This window comes from Carlito syrichta, unplaced genomic scaffold (genome assembly GCF_000164805.1).
Source record: "Carlito syrichta isolate Samal-C Ts95f unplaced genomic scaffold, Tarsius_syrichta-2.0.1 Scaffold302558, whole genome shotgun sequence".
Taxonomy (NCBI): domain Eukaryota; kingdom Metazoa; phylum Chordata; class Mammalia; order Primates; family Tarsiidae; genus Carlito; species Carlito syrichta.
In genome coordinates, this window is record NW_007246654.1 from 183,441 (window position 1) to 203,498 (window position 20,058).

The 20,058-nt window shown below is 50.0% G+C and overlaps 1 protein-coding gene across 2 annotated transcripts in view; it reads left to right on the forward strand.

The window, feature by feature from the left end:
• Window positions 1-9,198: 9,198 nt before the first annotated feature.
• Window positions 9,199-20,058, forward strand: part of MCM2 (minichromosome maintenance complex component 2) — a 26,801-nt gene continuing 15,941 nt past the window's right edge. Inside the window, exons 1-8 of one of the 2 annotated variants that reach the window (XM_008056851.2) lie at window positions 9,199-9,311; window positions 10,496-10,725; window positions 14,676-14,851; window positions 14,966-15,245; window positions 15,994-16,213; window positions 16,509-16,716; window positions 18,262-18,396; window positions 18,743-18,934. In XM_008056851.2, coding sequence (XP_008055042.1) covers window positions 15,071-15,245; window positions 15,994-16,213; window positions 16,509-16,716; window positions 18,262-18,396; window positions 18,743-18,934 — 930 coding nt within the window. In that variant the 5' untranslated portion in view covers window positions 9,199-9,311; window positions 10,496-10,725; window positions 14,676-14,851; window positions 14,966-15,070. The remainder of the gene's footprint in view (window positions 9,312-10,495; window positions 10,726-14,675; window positions 14,852-14,965; window positions 15,246-15,993; window positions 16,214-16,508; window positions 16,717-18,261; window positions 18,397-18,742; window positions 18,935-20,058) is intronic. The other variant, XM_008056850.1, reaches the window with a different exon arrangement.

Sequence of the window (20,058 nt, forward strand, 5' to 3'; positions counted from 1 at the left end):
GGGACGGGGTCCCTCAGGGGGAAAGGAGGGAGACAGGCGGTCCCTGTTCTGGACATGGGAGCAGGGCAGCGGGGGGTGTGGCTGTGGGGGGAAACGGGGAGAGGGTCCCTTCCTTACCGGGAGTCCCCGGCCACGCTTAGATCCGGCCGCCCTGGCCGCCCATCAGGAGTCAATGGGTGCGCGGACCGCGCACAGGCCAAGGGACTCCGGCTTGCGTGGCCAGAAGAGGCGGCCGGGGAGCGTCGCACAAGAGCCGCGAGCGGCCGCCTCCGCGAAATGGGGAGCAGGCAGGAAAGGCGAGACGCGGTCCGCTCGCCGGGCCCGCCGGCCTCTGGGACACCATGCAGCCCTTCCCGGCAGCGGCGATCCGGAAGACAGACCTGTCCTTTTCGTCTGGCCAAAACTGTGAAAACAGCCACAGTCCCTATTTTTAGCACTCAGACCCGCCCCTCAGCTCCAGTAGCCTGTAGAAATGAAGCACCACTGAAGGGAAAAAAAAAAAAGTGGAAGAGACCAATCAGATTCCCGAGAGGCGGGACGGCCTGCTGAATTCTTAAAGCCACCGCACGAAGGGGCTGCGGGGACTGGAAGCCTCCACAAGGAAGGGAAGCAGCTGCGATTCTCCACCGGAAAGTGGGCCAGGGCCGCAGACTCGAAAGCTAAGGACGCGCCACCTCTTGCCTTCCGCGCGTCCCAGCTGTCAGTAACTGTCAACAGCCCAGATGGCTGCGGTCTGCGCTCCACCTCCCGGACTACAGCTGCGACTGGGCCGTCGGGGGCGGAGCCTCCTCGCGTGCAACCGCCTTGGGCGCCCCTCGGTGGTGACCTCTGGTTACCCGGGTGAGGAGGGTAGGGTGGGGAGAGCCCCGCCTTCCGACCGCCGCGGTGGCACCAGCGTGCCGCGCTACCTGGACGTGCACCATCGAAGCTCACTGCCACTTACTGGCCACTGTCAGGGGTTCGGGCACTAATCTTTACCCCGCAGGGTGGTTATTATTAGTCACATCTGACAGGGGAGGGAATTGAGGCTCAGAGAGCTCAAATAACCAAGCTAGGAAATGACAAAGCCAGGACGCTAGGGTTTGAACTGCCTCTCTGCCCATCTCTGACTTCAGCTCTTCAAGTCACTTCCCCTGGAAGGTCTTCCCCGATGCCCCTGTCCTTACCCCCCTGGCATCTATGCTGTGTCCACTGCACTCTTAACAGTTGCTCTGCAAGCTCTGGCCCTGCCTGCCTCTTCTCCTACCTACGTGCTCTGCCATCTCCATGCTCAAGCCACGCTGGTTTCTGAGCACCTTAACTCTCTCACCAAACTGTATTCATTTACTTGCTTCTTCATCAGTCGTCAGTCTCCCTCAACTAGAATTCCAATGTCATGAGGACAGAGCCATGTGTGTGAGTTACCTATAGCATCCGGAGGCTGACTCAGTGCCTGGCGCAAATTGTAGGCACCCAGTTACTACAGTCACCCCCAAGAAACCTACCCTGTGATGGCACAGTTGGCCTGGAATGAGACTGGGCCCTGTTCTTCTCTGAGGTCCTGTTCTAAAACATGGGGAAGTTGGGAACAAATCATCTTGCAATCATTCGGGACTTTACCTGAAACTTTCCCAGCCTGGCCCGTGGTCAGATGTGCAGTCTACATTTCAGTTTCTCTGCTCGCCTGACAGGCTAGGTGATGCCTGCCTTCAGGGTCACTAATATCCACAGCCACATGGGCTGTGGGGGATCATCAGCAGCTCCTCGAGTTCCTGCCAGGATGTTGTACACATCACTCCTGCTCATATTCAACTGGTGATGGCTTCCAGTCTCCAGGGGGCAGGAAACTACCACCCTACCATGTGCCAGGGAGAAGGAGTCATGGGACATGTGTGACCAGGTCTAATGACTACCCTCTATCTTATTATGCTTTCTGAGACTACCGGCTGTGGGAGGGTGGGGAGAGGGTTCTATTACTATCATAGTACACAATTCTGCATTCTGTACTCTTCAGTTTTAGAGTCCATGTGGGTTTTCTGTGGGACTGTATTGTATTTGTGGAATAGCAGGGTTTGTATTTCACTGTCTTCCTTGGAGAGTAGAGGCAGTGGTTAATTCACGGCAACATCTGCTACACACAGGAAAGAGCATGGCATCTGTGGAATGCGGTGAGTAGTAGCTTAATAAATAAAGATTTGACTCTCAGGTTCTGTTCCTCACCCTTTAGTAGGCTCACTGGTAGCCATCCTCTCTAGGCCACGGCTGACAGTAGGAGGTGCTGCTGCAGAACTGGGCTCCCTGATAGTGATGGGGAATGATAGCAATCCCCAAATCACAGAAGTCGGATGCTAGTGCTTAGCTACAGAAGCAAAGTGGGTGCAATTATCATACAATCCTGGAGGTCAAAGTAACAACCAGGAAAGCTAAACATATCACTGGGATAGATATACTGAGTAATTGGCAAAATGTCTGTGTTGGTACCTTGGTCTATGGGGCAAGTTATATTGGTGAAAGTCAAGTGAAAGCCCTTGAAGCACCACCACCACCACCCACTCCAGTCAAGAGAGCAAATAAAAAACAGTTTCAGGCCAGGAACAACAGCTCATGCCTGTTATCCCAGAACTTCAGCCTGAGCAACATAGTGAGACCTTGCCTCTATACACACACAAAAAAATTAGCCAGATGTGGTGACACACACCTCTAGTCCCAGTGACTCAGGAGGCTGAGGTAGAAGAATTGCTTGAGCCCAAGAGTTCGAGACTACAGAGAGCCGTGATCCTTATGCCACTGCACTCCAGCTTGGGTAACAAAGTAAGACTCAAAAATAAAAATAAAAAAGGCAGAGCATGGTGGCTCAAGTCTGTAATCCCAGCACTTTGGGAGGCAGAGGCGAGAGGATTGCTTGAGCTCAGGGGTTCAAGATCAGCCTGAGCAACTCATCTCTACAATAAATAAATAAATAGCCGGGTGTGGTGGCGCATGCCTGTGGTTCCAACTACCTGGAAGGCTGAGGCGGAAGGATCACCTGAGTCCAGCTGGTTGAGGCTGCGGTGGCCGTGGCCAGCATGCCACTGCACTTCAGCCTGGGTGACAGAGTGAGACTCCAACTCAAAAAAAAAAAAAAAAAAAGCCAGTAGCATATGCCAGAGAAAATGGCAGAGATTGGTACTACCTTTGAAGACCAAAAGCATAGGGTGGTGGGTTTATTCCCCACCATATGCCTATTTAATTAATCAGTCTGGACTTTAAAAAAAATAAAGACAAGCCCGGCATGATGGCTTACGCCTGTAATCCCAGCACTTTGGGAGGCTGAGGCAAGAGGATTGTCTGAGCTCAGGGGTTCAAGACCAGCCCAGGCAATTTGGCTGGATCTCGTCTCTACAATAAATACAAAAAAATTAGTCGGGTGTGGTGGCGCATGCCTATGGTTCCAGCTACTTGGAAGGCTGAGGGGGAAGGATCGCTGGAACCCGGCAGGTCGAGGCTGCAGCGACCATGAGCATACCACTGCACTCCATCCTGGGTGATAGAGTACGACTCCAACTCAGAAAAAAAAAATACAGAGAATGGTAGTGGACTACTGCAAACTCAGCCAAACATAGTAGCCTCGATTGCAGGTGCTGTGCATGTGTCATTGCTAGCACAGATCAACATGGCTTCAGGTTCTCAGTGTGTTGCCATCAGACCACCCTTCTTTTTCATTCCTATGAGAAACCATTTGCATTCACAGAGAGGGACAACAGTGTACACTCATATGGTTTTGCCCAGGTCAATGGTCTCTCCCATCCTTTGTCAACATAGAGTCTGAAGGGGACTGGGTCAACTGGACATGTGGCAGAACATTGCACCAGTTCACCATATCATTGACAACCTCCTCATCAGGCTAGATGAGCAAGAGGTGACAAGCAAATGGAGCCCTTGTTGAGACATACGTGCTCCAGAGGGTCAAAGATAAACCCTATGAAGAATTAGGGGCTTGCCACACCCATGGAGTCTGTAGGGGGTTAGTGGTCTGGGGTATATCAGAACATCCTCTCCAGAGTAAAGGACATATCGTTATATCTTACTCGTCCCATTACAGGAAGTGAAGGCGTCTGCAGGATCTGAAAGCGCATAATTCCATGCCTGGAAATGCTGCTCTGATTCACATATCTCTGGATGACAGAAAGGCTTCCAGATTTGAGTGAGACTCACAGCAGGAAAGGGCTGTCCCTAAGGCCATAGGACCCACAGACCCCATACCAGAGGCATACATGGTAAGAAAAGATGCTATGTAGTTTAGGGCATGCCTTGGTGGGAAAACCACGATGTAGACCCCCAGGGCTCTGGGGAATAAGCAGGCCATCTACAGCAGAGATTTACGCACCATTCATAATGCAGTTTCACCAGACTGCTGGATCATGGTGGAAATGACCAGGGGACTTCAAGTGACCATGAGGCCAGAGCTGTCCATCATGAACTGGGTTCTTTCGGCCAAAACTGCGAACACAGCCACAGTCTCCATTTGTAGCTTGTAGCACTCAGCCCCACTCCGTCCCCCAGTAAGTGGTGTAAATTCAGGTGGCCCACCAGCAATCCATTGTGAGACTGTCAGAAAATCATTGTAGATCCACGTCACCTGCCACCATTGCACTAGGGTTCCTTCCTCATTTCACACCTATGCCAGTGGGGTGGTCCTTCCTGGAGGAAAAAGGCTGAGCTTGATCACAGGTGAGCCAGCCCAATGTATGGGTCAGATGCAATATCTGGAGGTGGAGTGGCCATGTGGAGGCCTTGAGGATGAAAGCCACAGGCTAAAGATGGTGGATCCAGAGGAGGGAGGACAGTTGCCCTAGACAATGTCCTAAGGTAGCTGCCCCAGAGTGGGATGTCTACTGATGTGAGAACAAACCCCAAGGCTGTCTCAGTGTCCTCAGGACATGGTAGCTGGGTTCCCTTAGCATGAGTGGTCTGAGTGAGCAAAACTGCAATCTTTTTATCACTTAATCCTCAAAGCAACCTCCAACCACTTCAGACCAGCCCTGGTAAAGCCTAGGAGGAGATCACACAAGGCTGTGAAATACCAGAAGGCAAGATGCATGGGGCTGTAAGAGAGACTGCCTTTTCTCTCCCTTCCACCTTTCCATCTCCCCCACCCTCCCGCGCTGTCAGCGTTTAAACATGCTCAAGTACCTCTCATCTCAAAAAAAGCTACACCCCACTCTAGTGTCTGCCCCATCTCTCACAGCCCATTCTATACAAGGGGATGCTGCTCTGACCCATAAAAAGCACTCCAGCCTACAACTAGTTGTCCACATTTACCCTTCTCATTCTTGTGCACCATACTCATCAATACACAGATACTGACACATTGGCAGGTACAGACTTGCTACTGCCAAGGCCACCAACGGCTTTTCCTCTTTACCACATTTGACTACTGGGCAGTTTTTGATCTAGTGACCCCATCTAACATCTTGATCCCTGTGGAACGTGGCCTCTAAGATGACCCCCATGATCCCCAGTTCCCGATATTCATGCCCTCGTACAGTCTTCTCATCTGGGGTGTAGGCTGAACCTTATACTCACTTCCACAAACAGAGTTTGGTTGCTAGGGTCACACTCCCAGCGGGTACTCCAGAATGTTAGGTCAGGCCCATTGGGGGTGTGGGTGTGTCTGTTGTGTGAGCGAATGCCGCATGAAAGATGCAAAGAATTAGCCGGGCTTGGTGGCTCAGCCTGTAATCTCAGAACTTTGGGAGGCCGTGGTGAGTGGATTGCCTGAGCCTGCGGGTTCGAGACCCACCTGGGCAACTTGGCGAGACCTCATCTCTACAATGAATCAAAAAATTAGCCGGGCATGGTAGTGCGCGCCTCTAGTTCCGGCTACTCGGAAGGCTGAGGGGGAAGGATCGCCGGAGCCCAGCAGGTCGAGGCTGCGGGGGCCGGGAGCGGCCACTGCACTCCAGTCTGGGTGACAGAGTGAGACTCCAACTCAAAAAAAAAAAAAGAAAGATGCAAAGAATTGCACAGAATGGTCAGGTACGGTGGCTCAAACCTGTAGTCCCAACACTTTGGGAGGCTGAGGCAAGAGGATTGCCTGAGCCCAGGAGTTTGAGACCAGCCTGGGCAACTTGGCAAGACCGTATCTCTACAATAAATAAAAAAAATATCAGCCGGGCATAGTGGTGCCTGACTGTAGTTCCAGTTCCTTGGAAGGCTGAGGCAGAAGGATTACCTGAGTCCTACTGGTTGAGGCTGTGGTGGCCGTGAGTGTGCTACTGCACTCCAGCCTGGGCAGAGTGAGAATCCAACTAAAACAAAACAAAACAAAACAACTCCTTGACCAAAAGGTGGTCTATTATAATTTCTATGGCTCTGTCCCTGTCTTGCCTCTGATGGAGATTTGCTGAGGGTGTGGGGTAGGCTGCCACTTAGTCTGCAGTTAGGATGTCTGAATGCTTCCTAAAACCTGCCTATTGGAAATTTATCTATGTCTAACATGTGCTATGTCAAAGCATGTCAGGGGTAAAAGTCTAAGCAAAAATGGCTATGCCGAGGCAAAAAGACCACACTGGACAAAGTTTATTCTAGGTTTCTATAGGTACGTCCTGTCAATGGTAAAAGTGATGGGATGCCACTCCCAGGACAGGCCTTCTGTCTTGTATGACCTCTCTTATCCTCTTGTTCATTTGCTCTGAGAGCAGCCAGTTGCCACACTATGAGCTGCTCTTGGAGAGGCCCCCACTCGATGACCAATAGGAAACTGGGTCCTCAGTCCAACAGTTTATGAGGAACTGAATCTTGTCACATGAGAAAACTTGGACGAGATCCTCCCCAATACGAGCCTTCAGATGACACAGCAGCCCTGGCCAACACCTTGACTGCAGCCTTGTGAAGAGGCGCCCAGCTACACCATGCCCAGACCCACAGACACTGAGATAATGTGTGCTTACTGTTTTAAGCTGCTAAATTCCATGATAATTTGTTATGTGGCAGTAGATGACGAATACAAGTCCATCCATCATCTCTTCCCCAGCTTTTCCCTTAGCTGATCCCAGGATCCTTTGTTAGCGTCTCTTAATTGTTGGAGTTTCCTGGGTCCCAGGCTCGACCTTCTCTTCTTCTCCCTGTACTCACTCTCTGGATTACCCAACCATTTCCAAGACAATCTACAGCTGCAGCCCAGACGCCCTCACCAGTCCCAGACATAAATATCCAGCAGCTTTCTGGATATTGCCACTCAGGGCTCACATTCAACACAGCCAGATACAAACTCATCCCCTTTCTCCCGTAATTTATTGGTCTTCCAGTGCACTCCCATTTCAGTTAACAACTACTTAGCCAAGCCAGAATCCTGATGCCATCCCGGATCCCTCTCTTTTGCTGTCCTGAATCACTAAGGCCAATAGACCCCACCCACTAAATATCTTCTGGGATATTTTCAGTTCTCCCTATCTCTCCTGCCCCTACCCTGGGTCATGTCCAGAGATGCAGCTGTAGATTGCCTATAAAAATCTACAATAAACTTAGTTTAGCGTAGTCCTTTTGCCTCAGCATAACCATTTTTGCTTAGACTTTACCCCTGACACGCTTTGAATCTAGCACAGGTTATACATAGATAAATTTCCAATAGGCAGGTTTTAAGAGGGGTTCAGACATTTTAAAAATCACATTTCACTACAGGCCAAGCTGGCAAATCTCCATCAGATGCAAGACCAGGACAGACCAACCTTTCAATTCATGGTTTAGCATAATAATCTCTAATAAACTTTCAGGTTCCTTGTCAAGGCTGAAGATCAAAGCTCACCCTTTGGCTGGCTGAAGTCATAGAAATGATAATAAGATCACCTCTTAGCTAAAGAAGATTGTGGATTAAAAACGTCTGAAAAGTCTTTTGCAGGAAAAACCCCTCCCCTTGTCTCCCATCTAGCCCACCACCAAGGCAGCAATCACGTGACTGACCCACCCATCTGCCTGCTGTCCGTCACCTGACTTCAGTACCTGCGCTTACCTGCCCCTTGTGATGACGTGAAGCAGGCCACCACCCAATCACCTTAATGACCTTCCCCCATCAAAGAGAAAGGTTAAAAGGCCTCAACCGTGAGCAGCAATTTGGCCATTGCCTTCCTAGACTCTGGTGTGGCCTTGTGCTCTTTGAGCTGTGGCTGTTGCCATGCTTCCTGGCTTTGGCCCCCTCCCCTCCCTTGGGGAGGTGAATCCCCTCTTTCTCTCTCTCTCCAACTTACTTTTAAATAAACTATATTTTCTAATCTAACTTCTGTGCAATTCTTTGCATCTTTCATGTAGCATCGGATTGTACACCAGACACTTACACCCTCAGTAGGCCTGACCTAACATTCTGGAGGCTCCACTGGGAGTCTCCCCTAACATTTTTGGAGGTTCCACTGAGACCTAACACCTGTTCACTGCACACAGTGCCTGGCTAAGAGGGCTGAGAGTCAGACCTGCCCCTGATCACTAAAACATGCACCCTAGAGGAGCTGCCTGTAGCTGGAAAAGCACCCTTCTAATTTGCTGCTTCCAACATAGTTCAATGCACCCCCACTCAGGGTGGCAGCCGGAGGGATTCTAAAATCCATACTGGTCCACACCTCACCCTGCTCAAAACGTTTCCATAGCCTTCCATTGCTCTCTGAATAAAACTCAAACTCCCTAGAAAAACTTTCAGATCTTTTGTGACCTGGGTTCTCTCTGTATGCTCAAGTCTTATCCCTCCTTGGGCACCACGGGATGTTAGCCGAACTGCAAAATGGTCTGCACATCCCCCCAGTGCCATGCACTCTACTGCTTTGCACATGACGTTCTTTCTGTCTGGAACATCCTCCCTGCGTCTCTGTTCCTCCAGCTGAGGATAACTCCCACTAGAACATCAGGTGGGATCTACAAAATCTCGGAGCTGTTTCGGTGCTTGCAGTATTGAGCATGAGAGTTTTTGGAGAAGTTGAACCGTTCGGTTCATAAGACAGTAAGGAGGCCTCAGGAAACAAGGCTCTGAGCCGCAGTTGCCTAGTCTACACGATGGCCGAGGTCACGCAGCCAGCATGTTAGGTCGCTCCTCACCGCCCCCAGCGGCAGTTCGCGGTTCAGCTTCCGCGCCCCAACGACAGGCGCATGCGCACTGCGCTACGCAGCTCAGGGCCGGCGCATCGGGGGCGTGGGCGGGCAGGAGTCTCTGGCCCGCCCCCGGTATTCTCGCTTCACGCAAATGAACACTACGTCATGACGTCGTGTTCCTTTGGGCGCTGCCCGGGCTTGGGCGGGTCACGTGGGCCACTTTTCGCGCGAAACCTGGTTGTCTCTGGAGTGGCGGAGAGAGCTGCGCTGCGATGGCGGTGAGCGTGCGGGTTCGCGGAGCGCGGGGGTCCCCGCGGCCTGCTAGTCCGCCCCAGCGGGTCCGGCGGGGTGTTGCGAGTGCCGGGGTCTGGGGGTGCGGAGGCTGCGCGCTTCTCTAGCTGTGACCCCTCTCTCGCTCTGCGCCCGCCGCGTCCGGGGTCGGAACTGCGGGTGAGGCTGGGCCCCTGGGCTCGGTGTGTAGTTGGTTTCTCGCCTCCACTCCGCTCTTACGATGCCTGCAAGGCCAGCGGGGCTCGCAGGGCTTGAACCCACCTGGCGACTCCCCTCCCCCTTAGCGAGCCCAGCCCGCTTGGCCCCCTTCGTTTATTCGTTCCGCACATGCTTATTGGACGTCAACTGTATGCCTGGCGGTGGGCGAACACAAGATAAATAAGGTCCCTCATCTCACTGCACGCCTTATCGCAAGAGTTTCTTGCTCCTTTGTGTGTTGGCCGTCCGTTTCCTCCACCAGTTAGAGTTCTGGACCGCTTATGTCTTGGTGGGTCTTACACCTTATTTTCTATTACAGTGCCTGGCACATTGTGTGTGCTTAAATGGGTCTAAGGCAGGCTTAAGGGGAGAAAAAACCATAAGCAAGTAAATAAACAAATGAGCCGGGCGCAGTGGAAGCCCTGCACTTTGGGAGGGCGAGGCAAAAGGATTGTTTGAGCCCAGGAGTTCAAGACCAGTCTACCCAACATAGATACCTGGCTTCTATAAAAGATTAAAAAAATCAGCCGATAGTGCTTGTGCGCACCTGTAATCCCAGCTACTTGGGAGCCAGGAGGATCACTTTAGGCCAGCAGTTCAATGTGAATACCTATGCACTTCTGCCTGGGCAAGAGTGATACCCCCGATGAAAAGAAAAGAAAGCGACATAACCTTTGTGATTTCTTTCATGGAGAAAACACAGGGTGGTGTGAGTGACCCAGAGTGTTTGAGAAGATGATGTTTGAGCTGGCTCCTATGCTATTGCCTCAGAGAGCTTAGCAGAGAACATTACAGGCAGGGGGAACAGCACAGCAAGTGCAAAGATCTTGAGGCTGCAAAGGGTTTGGTGAGTTGGAGGACAGAGTCACTGGTGGAGAGGGAGATAGGAGGGAAAGCCACCTTGTGATAAAAAGGAAGCTAAGCCAGCCCCCACCCTCGTCATGATATTTGACAATAGCAGCTTCTCTTGCAGGAATCTTCTGAATCCTTTACCACGGCATCCAGCCCAGCCCAGCGTCGGCGAAGCAATGATCCTCTCACTTCCAGCCCTGGCCGTAGCTCCCGGCGCACCGATGCCCTGACCTCTAGCCCTGGCCGTGACCTTCCACCCTTTGAGGATGAGTCTGAGGGGCTGCTGGGCACAGAGGGACCCCTGGAGGATGAGGAGGATGGAGAGGAGCTTATTGGCGATGGCATGGAGAGGTATTTTCATTCAAGGCCCTGAATTCAGCAGATAGTTTTGCAGAGAGCCTGTTCTGTGAGTGGTGGCCTGCTTTGGCTGCTGGAAAAGCAGATGAATCTGATGGTATTTTTGCCATTGAGCACGGCTTGGTCCCGGGTCTGGGAGAGCCAGGATGTATGGTGTATCTAATTCAGAAAGACTAGATCCTAAGGCCTGGGTAAGCCCCAACTCCATGAAATAAGCATCCCAGGAGATGCAAGGGATCTCTGATCTGGAGGACGACAGGAGGTGCCAACTCAGAAAGGCAGGAAACAGGCTGCCTGAGTGTTTCTCTTCAGTTTTTCAAAAGAACGGTGCATGGAGGCAGGGTCTGATTAATCAAGCCTTAAGTTTAATCAGCAAACATTTATGGTACCTAATCTGTTCCAGACCCTGTATTAGAAATGTCCTTATTTATTAATAAATGTAGTAACAACGAATGAGGTTTAATGCTAAGTATAGTGAATAATCTCTGTGAGTGAACTAGGTAAGATTTCTGCTCCTTGCCTTACCCTGCATTTACAACTAGCATTTGGTAGATATTTGAGAAGCAGAATCATGTGACTGTCCAGGAGCCTTGTGGAGATTCTACTTTGTGCCTTCCCAAGTGTAGTGTTTATGAAGGGTACAGGCCATCCCGCCATCCATGGGCTATCGGAGGGCCTTTCAAGGTCTCTCTGGACCATATGGATCTTTGCTGTAGCCATTGCCACCCCAGATGAGACGTGCCAGACTGGAGGGAATGAGGAGTCATTGGATAAATACGAACTAGACTTGGGATCAGAGCACGAGGCCCAAACAGCCTCCCTATTCTGCCCGTAGAGTTGTTCAGGCAGGATGCCCCTGCCTTTCTATGTCCCCTCTCTATCTTGACTCTTCTCTTTGCTTCTCTTTTCCTTCAGTGAGTGAGAGGCCTTTGGCGGGGGGCCTCTGAATACAGGTAACTGAGGGCTGACTGGGCCTGGTGAGATTTTGTTTCTGTGGTTTTATTTATTTATTTATTTATTTATTTATTTATTTTGAGGCAAAATCTCACTCTGTGGCCTAGGCTGGAGAGCAGTAGCACGCTCATGGCCACCACAGCCTTGACCTACTAGGTTCAGGTGATCCTTCCGCCTTGGTCTTCCAAGTAACTGGAACTACTGGAATGCGCCATCATGCCTGGTTAATTTTTCTTGATTTATTGTAGAGATCAGAGCTTGCCAAGTTGCCCAGGCTGGTCTTGAACCCATGGGCTCAGGCAATCCTCTCACCTTGGTCTCCCAAAGTGCTGGGATTACAAGCTTTAGCCACCATACCTTGCCTTGTGGTTTTTTTAAAAAACAACTTTGCCGGGCTCGGTGGCTCAGCCTGTAATCCCGCGCCTTTGGGAGGCTGAGGTGAGTGAATTGCCTGAGCCCGCGGGTTCGAGACCCGCCTGGGCAGCGAGACCTCATCTCTACAATAAATCAAAAAATCAGCCGGGCGTGGTAGTGCATGCCTGTAATTCCAGCTCCTTGAACGGCTGAGGCGGAAGGATCGCCGGAGCCCAGCAGGTCGAGGCTGCGGTGGCCGGGAGCGGCCACTGCACTCCAGTCTGGGTGACAGAGTGAGACTCCAACTCAAAAAAAAAAGAAAAAAAGGAAAAAAAAAACAACTTTATTGAGCTGTAATCTATGTATTATAAATTTTATCCCCTGTAAGAATACAAATCAGTGCAAATTCAATGCCAGTTTCCTGAGTTGTACGACCCTCGCCGTAGTCCACTGTTAGAGCATTTCCATCATCCTACTGAGATCCCTCCCTCCTGCCTGGTTCATCCCACCCACTTCTTACCCCACCTGTAGGCAACTGTAACTCTACTTTCTGTCTCCACAGTTTTCTATTTCTGGCCATTTCATATAAATGGAATCATATATATGCCCTCTGGTGATGGGCTTTTTTCACTTTGAGTGCTTTTTAGGGTTTATTCATGTTGTGACCTGTATCAGTAGTCCATTCCTTTTTATGGCTGAGTGATGTTCCATTGTATGGAGAGACCATTCACCAGTTGATGGACATTTGGGTTCTTTGCACTTTTTGGCTATTATGAGTAGTGCTACTATGAACAAATTCATGTACAAATTTGTATGTGACTTAAGTTTTCACATCTATTGAGTATATGCCCAGGAGTGAGGTTGTTGGGGCATATATTTTTTTCCATATGTTTCGTCTTTTGAGGAACTGCCAGACTTTTCCAAAACAGTGGTACCATTTTATATTCCCATCAACAGTGCTTGAAGGTTTCAGTTTCTGCACATCGTCTCCAACACTTGTCTGTCTTTTTTTATTCTAGCCATCCTAGTGGGTGTGAAGTGGTATCTTATTGTGTTTTTGATTTGCTCTTCTCTGATGGCTAATGATGTTTAGCATCTTTTAAGGCCATCTGTGTATCTTTGAAGAAATATGTTCAGATCCTTTACCCACTTTTTAATTGGGTTGCTTGACTTTTTATTAATCAGTTGTAAGAGGTTTTTTTGATTGTAAGATCTCTATCAGATATGTAACTTTCAGTTATTTTCTCCTCAATCTGTGGCTTATATTTTTTATTTTTTAATGTTTTGAGGTACACAAGTTTTGAAATTTGATGAAGTGCATTTTGTCTTTGTGTATGAACCATTGGAATTTCACCGAGGGTACTTTGTGTGACTTGAAATCCTTGACGAATCAGACAGATCACGTTTTCCCTGAAAATATTGAAAGATTCTGAACTGCATCATCCCAGATGTTTTATCTGGCTCTGGATTCTGCTTGTGGCATCAGTAATAAGGAATTATTTGTTCTGAGAGTGTAGCATGACAGGATTTACTATAGAAAAATAGCAGCAGTTTCTCTAATCACCACTTACCCTGAAAAAAGGAGAATTCAAGAGGAGTATCTTAGGGAGAAAGTATGGTATCGCAGAAAGGGCTCATAATCTGGAGTTGGACCATATTTTGACACCTAGCTCTGCTGAGAGGAGAGCCTACTGGCAAAAATCACATCACCCCCTCAACTGTCAGTTCCTTCTTCTTTCATGTGGAATAATGATACCTACTTCCCAGCATTGCAGGGAGGAAAGCACAGTACTTTGCTCTAAGTGAATACCTTATTAAGTCATTATTTCCCTTCAAAAATCTGAAGGATGATCATGAGAATAGTGAATATTTGATGGTCTTGGAGTAGCTCAAAGGGTTGAGACAGTGGGTGACCATTTCAGAGAGGCTGGTTTGGCTGACTGTATAGAAACCTTTCCCAAGATACCAGGGTATTTGAAGGTGGCATGGTCAGAGATGGAGAAGGTAAGGGGAGAACTCCAGCCCTGAATGTTTTGTCGTTCCTTAAATTTTTTTTTGTCCTTGAGTGCTCAAAAGCTGCCAGGTGATCCTCCTTTTTTGTAATTGAGGTAAACTACACAAAACATAAAATTTACTATCTTAGCCATTTTTAAGTGTATATATATTTCTGTGGCATTAAGTACATTTACACCGTTGTGCAACCATCACCACCATTCAGCCCTGGAAATCTTTTTATCTTGCAGAAATGAGACTCTATCCCCATTAAACACCGTCTCCCCCGTACTTGAGCAACCATCATTCTATTCTCTGTCTATACATTTGACTCCTTATATGAGTAGACTCATGGAGTATTTTTGTCTTTTTGTGTCTGGCTTATTTCACTCAGCATAATGTCTTCAAGGTTCATCCTTGTGGTAGCATGTGCCTGATTTCTTACCTTTTTAGGGCTGAGTTATCCATTACATGGACAGACCACATTTTGTTCCTCTACTGGAGACCCTCTTGAGCCTTCCCTGTTTGTAACCTGGAGGCTCCAGGCCTGCCCAGCTTGGGGTTCTTGAGCCTATGGGACGGGGTCACTTCCCATATGGGGTTTGTTGTTTGGTGGTAACCATATCCATTTTGGGCACTCCCAGGGACTACCGTGCCATCCCGGAACTGGATACCTATGAGGCCGAGGGACTGGCTCTGGACGACGAGGATGTGGAGGAGCTAACAGCCAGTCAGAGGGAGGCAGCAGAGCGGGCCATGCGGCAGCGGGACCGGGAGGCTGGCCGGGGCCTGGGCCGCATGCGCCGTGGGCTTCTGTACGGTAGGTCTAGGTATCTACATGCTGGAGGGGCTAGTCCTGGCTTCCAGAGCCCCTGGAGGCTGGGAAGGAGTGTCAAGAGGCAGGGGGAAGGTGTGGGAAAGACTTCACTGGCAGGTGTACTTTCCCTTCTCAGACAGCGATGAGGAAGATGAGGAACGCCCTACGCGCAAGCGCCGCCAGGTGGAGCGTGCCACAGAGGATGGCGAGGAGGACGAGGAGATGATTGAGAGCATCGAGAACCTGGAGGACCTCAAGGGCCACTCTGTACGTGAGTGGGTGAGCATGGCCGGGCCCCGGCTGGAGATCCACCACCGCTTCAAGAACTTCCTGCGTACCCACGTGGATGGCCACGGCCACAATGTCTTCAAGGAACGCATCAGTGACATGTGCAAAGGTGTGGGTTCCCCTCTGCTTCAGCCCTTCTCAGTTCCCACAGCCATCTTGCTAATTCCTCACACAGATGAGGGTCATTCATATGCTCCTTGTCACAGCACGTGGAATATACTTTGTGAAGCACAGAATATTTAGTGACTTGACAGAGCTAGACAGGAGCTAGAACCTGAAGTCTGAGTTGTCCATCTTTCAGAGAAACACAAAGTATTGAGAGTCTATACTCGGGCTCTTCTGCTGGCTGTGCAGAGACCACGCTGGAACTATAGAAGTGGTTTTCGATATGCTTGAAAATGGGGAGATTTTACATACAAATCTGGATTACTACTTTGGTCACAAAATAGCAACACAGTTCTGTCACAGAAATTGAGATCAAAAGGAGAACATGCACATCTTGGCTCCTGTTGTCCCCTTCGCTCCTTTTATTTTGTATTTGACACATCTTATTCCTAAGTTTCTTTGCTGTTCCTTTGAGTTTGTAACCCTGTAGCCACTCTTTTTATTTCATTTAATCCCCCAGCAACTTCGTACACTTTATGACATGCCTGTTTTGCAGAATTGGGAGTCGAGGCTCAGGATGTCACTTATTTAAATCACAACTGAAGTGTGGTAGACTTAGAAGTTGCGCTTTCTGGCGTGAATCAAGGAATTGGGTGGGTAGGCCTCCCCCCACGTGCAGGCAGCATTGTGAGACAGTCACCTCCCAGCCCGGCACCATGCTTAGTTTCTCTTCCCGCTACGCCCACCTCTAGAGAACCGAGAGAGTCTGGTGGTAAACTATGAGGACCTGGCAGCCAGGGAGCATGTCTTGGCCTACTTCCTGCCGGAGGCGCCCGTGGAGCTCCTGCAGATCTTTGATGAGGCTGCCCTGGAAGTGGTGCTGGCCATGTACCCTAAGTATGACCGCATTACCAGCCACATCCACGTGCGCATCTCGCATCTGCCTCTGGTAGAGGAGCTGCGCTCGCTGAGGTGAGTGGAGGGCAGGTGACGATGATGGGTCAAGTTTTTGGTGCCTTGTGGTTCGTTGTCATTCTGGAGAGCAGTAGTAGTGTGGGTGGGGTGGGGTATAGCCAGGAAGAGCTCTCATCCCAGGTGAGTTCTGGTTGCATAGGAGTGCAGCATGAGGGATCTCGTTGGGGTATGGGCTGGGCCCAGTTTTCTGGGATGGTGTGTTAGAATGCTGTCATGTGCAGCCCAACCTCGCCAGAGGGCGTGATCAAAGCATTCAAGCTCTAGGCCTCTGATACATCCTCCCTCTCCATAGGCAGCTGCACCTGAACCAGTTGATCCGTACCAGCGGCGTGGTAACCAGCTGCACAGGTGTCTTGCCCCAGCTCAGCATGGTCAAGTACAACTGCAACAAGTGCAGCTTTGTCCTGGGGCCTTTCTGCCAGTCCCAGAACCAGGAAGTGAAGCCTGGCTCCTGTCCCGAGTGCCAGTCAGCTGGCCCCTTTGAAGTCAACATGGAAGAGGTGAGAGGATATCAGGCCTGCTGTGGCTGTCCTTCCTGTTTCAGGGGGTCCCCAGTATGCAGGGGACTTCTTAGGCTGTGTAGAAGATCAGCATGGGCAGCTACAGGGAGCAGGGTAGAGTTGTGTATTGGCCACACCCTGGGGTGGACCAATCTGTCTGGACAGCAGGTTTTTGGCCCACATGGTGTTTTCAAGAATTTGAGCCAATATTTAAAAGTCAGGCGATTTTGTATAAATGTCCAAGTTTATGGCTTCTCTTGAAACATGAGGAGATCTGGCAAACTGGGCCCACTTCTTGCCTGGCTGCTCCTTCAAGACACATGCTTTCCAGTCTCCAGGGCCTCCACTAACACAGGGTGTCTGCAGTCCCATCTGGACTTCCTCTCAGCTTGTTTCTGGTGTCTGCCTGGCTCCTGTGGGCCTTTGGGTGAGGCCTCTGGATCATGATGATCACCTTAGGCACTGCTGTACCATATCAGGACACTCTACTGAAGCCTCTGGGCTTTAAAGTCTTGGGCACATCACGTGTACTTTTGTATTTGAACTTCATAGTCTGTAAAGTGGGGCCATTACAGTCCCTGTGGTGGGTGCCCAGGTCTCTTGACTGCCTTGGTGCTGTGGTTGTTGGCTGCTCTCTTCTCACCACTCTGCACCTCTGAGTACTGTCCCAGCTGGAGCCACCTTGCCAGAAAACCCCTAGGAGCTTCTGCCAAAGACTGACTGGAAGACAGGTCCAAGTTTGCCTTGCCCCAGGTGGGGCAGCTACAGGACTGGACTCTAGTGGAGTTGTGTTTAGCCCAGTGTCCTTCACAGGCTCTACCTCCACAGGTCCCTTCCGTGAGTTTCTTGCAGGAGAATAGTTTCAGGCTCTGCTCCTAGACAACCGAAGACAGTGGAGGATTAATGACATCTAAAATATATGGAGTACTTGTCAGGCGGTGGGTGATGTATCTAGTCTTACTTATGCCTTGTGAGGCAGGTACTATTACTGATCCCATTCTGCTGATGAAGAAGTGGGTGTTACAGAAGTAAACGGTTGAGGTCACCCAGCCTGGAAGTGGTCCAAAGGATCAGAATGCAGACATTCTGATCTAGAGCAAGTGCTTTTTGCTGCTGTACTGTGTTGTCTCTTCTAGACAGTAAGTGAAATAATGGACACTAAATTGCATAGCACAGTGCTGGCACATGTCACTTGATGATGAGAGCCAACACCTGTTGGAGCTTGCCATTGATCAGGCATGGGTTTAGGTGCTTTATATGTATGACTTGACTTAATACCCATTGCGAGGTTGCAGTTAAAAGGCATTCCAGAGGGATGGTGACAGGAGTGGGGACCATCCGCTTATGTACTGGGTCACTGTGGGCTCTCTCACTGCTGTCTTCAGCTATTCATTTCTTAGTCAGGAGATGGAAATAGTAATATTGCCTATCCTCCCTCCTCTTGGAAGGCAAGGTCAGCTGGTGTAGTAAATCAGTGTTTTGAGGAGTGCAAAGTCTTTGCCATGCAGCGAAGGGCCCCTGTGACCTTCCGTTTCTTCCATGCAGACTGTGTATCAGAACTACCAGCGAATCCGAATTCAGGAGAGTCCGGGCAAAGTGGCAGCTGGCCGGCTACCCCGTTCCAAGGATGCCATTCTCCTTGCTGATCTGGTGGACAGCTGCAAGCCAGGAGACGAGATAGTAAGTGGCCAGGGGGAGTGGGGCGAGAAGAAGCCAGATAGCAGAGGGAATTGGCATAAGCAGTTGTGTCTGGGTGGGCTTGGAGGCTTATGGGAGCAGGGCTGAGGGGCAGAGATCTATTCTGGGACAAAGAGCTTTCCCGCTTTCTAATGGGTTGACTCGCTGGAATAGTAGGTTTAGAAGTAGGGTTTTTTTTTTGTTTGTTTTTTTGCTGAGTTATTCACCTTGGCATCTGTAGTGTGGACAACTTGGACTAGGAGAAATTGAAGGAGGCAGCATGGAGGTGGGCCTCAGGTCCTACTTGTAGCCCTTGGTTTCTGACCACTTGGCCTCTCCCTTTCCCCAGGAGCTGACTGGAATCTACCACAACAACTACGATGGCTCCCTCAACACTGCCAATGGCTTCCCCGTCTTTGCCACTGTCATCCTGGCCAACCATGTAGCCAAGAAGGACAACAAGGTCGCCATGGGGGAATTGACTGATGAAGATGTGAAGATGATCACCAGCCTCTCCAAGGACCAGCAGATTGGGGAGAAGGCAAGTGAACAGAGGGCCAGGGCCGCTGGAATCCTGTGATGGGATAGGAACATGTTTAGGGTGTGGTGGGCACCTAGGGCTTGCTGCTCAAACCTTGACTTGTACACCAGGATGCTCCTGGAACCTTGGTCATGACTCCTTGGTCCTGGAAGCCATGGAAGCTTTTTAAAACCTTTTCGTTCTTGGACCTCAGTAAACCTGTCTTAATGGGAGACCCTGTGTAATGCAAAAGCTCTGGCATCAGAGATTGGCGACCCCAGCTCTGGCTCTGCCACCGGCCAGTTGGGTAGTGGGATGACCTCTATGAGCCTGTGTGACAGGGAGAAGAGTTACCTGCTTAGGACAAGGTTGTGATGAAGATTAGAGAAAATTTCCTTTTACTTCAGCAAATCATGTTGAGCTTTAGCTTGAAATTGGCAGAGCAGTAGGATATTTTGTGTTTCTTGAGGGGTTCCCTGGTATCCAGCCACAGCCAGTAGTAATTTCTCTAAGAAAAAGGCTACCCCAATGTGTGGTTTGCTTGTTTGTAAGCTTTTTTTTTTTTTTTTTTTTGATCCGGAGTTTTACTTTGTCGCCCAGGCTAGAGGGCAGTAGCATACTCACAGCCACCGCATCCTCGACCTGCTGGGCTCAGATTATCCTTCTGCCTCTGCCTTCCAAGTAGCTGGGACTATAGGTGTTGTGCCTCCACACCGGCTAATTTTTTGATTTATTGTAGAGATGAGGTCTCACCAAGTTGCCTAGGCTGGTCTTGAACCTGTGGGCTTAGGCGATCCTTTCACCTCGGCCTCCCAAAGTGCTGGGATTATAGGCATGAGCCACCATGCCCGGCTTGTTTATTTTGAGTTGAAAGTCTTACTCTGTCGCCCAGGCTGAAGCACACTGGCATACTCACCACCACCCCAGCATTGACCTGCTGGGCTCTGGCGATCCTTCTGCCTCAGCATTGTTTTTGTTGTTGTTGTTGTTGTTGTTTTTATTTTTGAGTTGGAGTCTCACTCTGTCGCCCAGACTAGAGTGCAGTGGCTGCTCCTGACCACCGCAGCCTCGACCTGCTGGGCTCTGGCAGTCCTTCTGCCTCAGCCTTCCGAGTAGCTGGAACTACAGGCGCACACTATCATGCC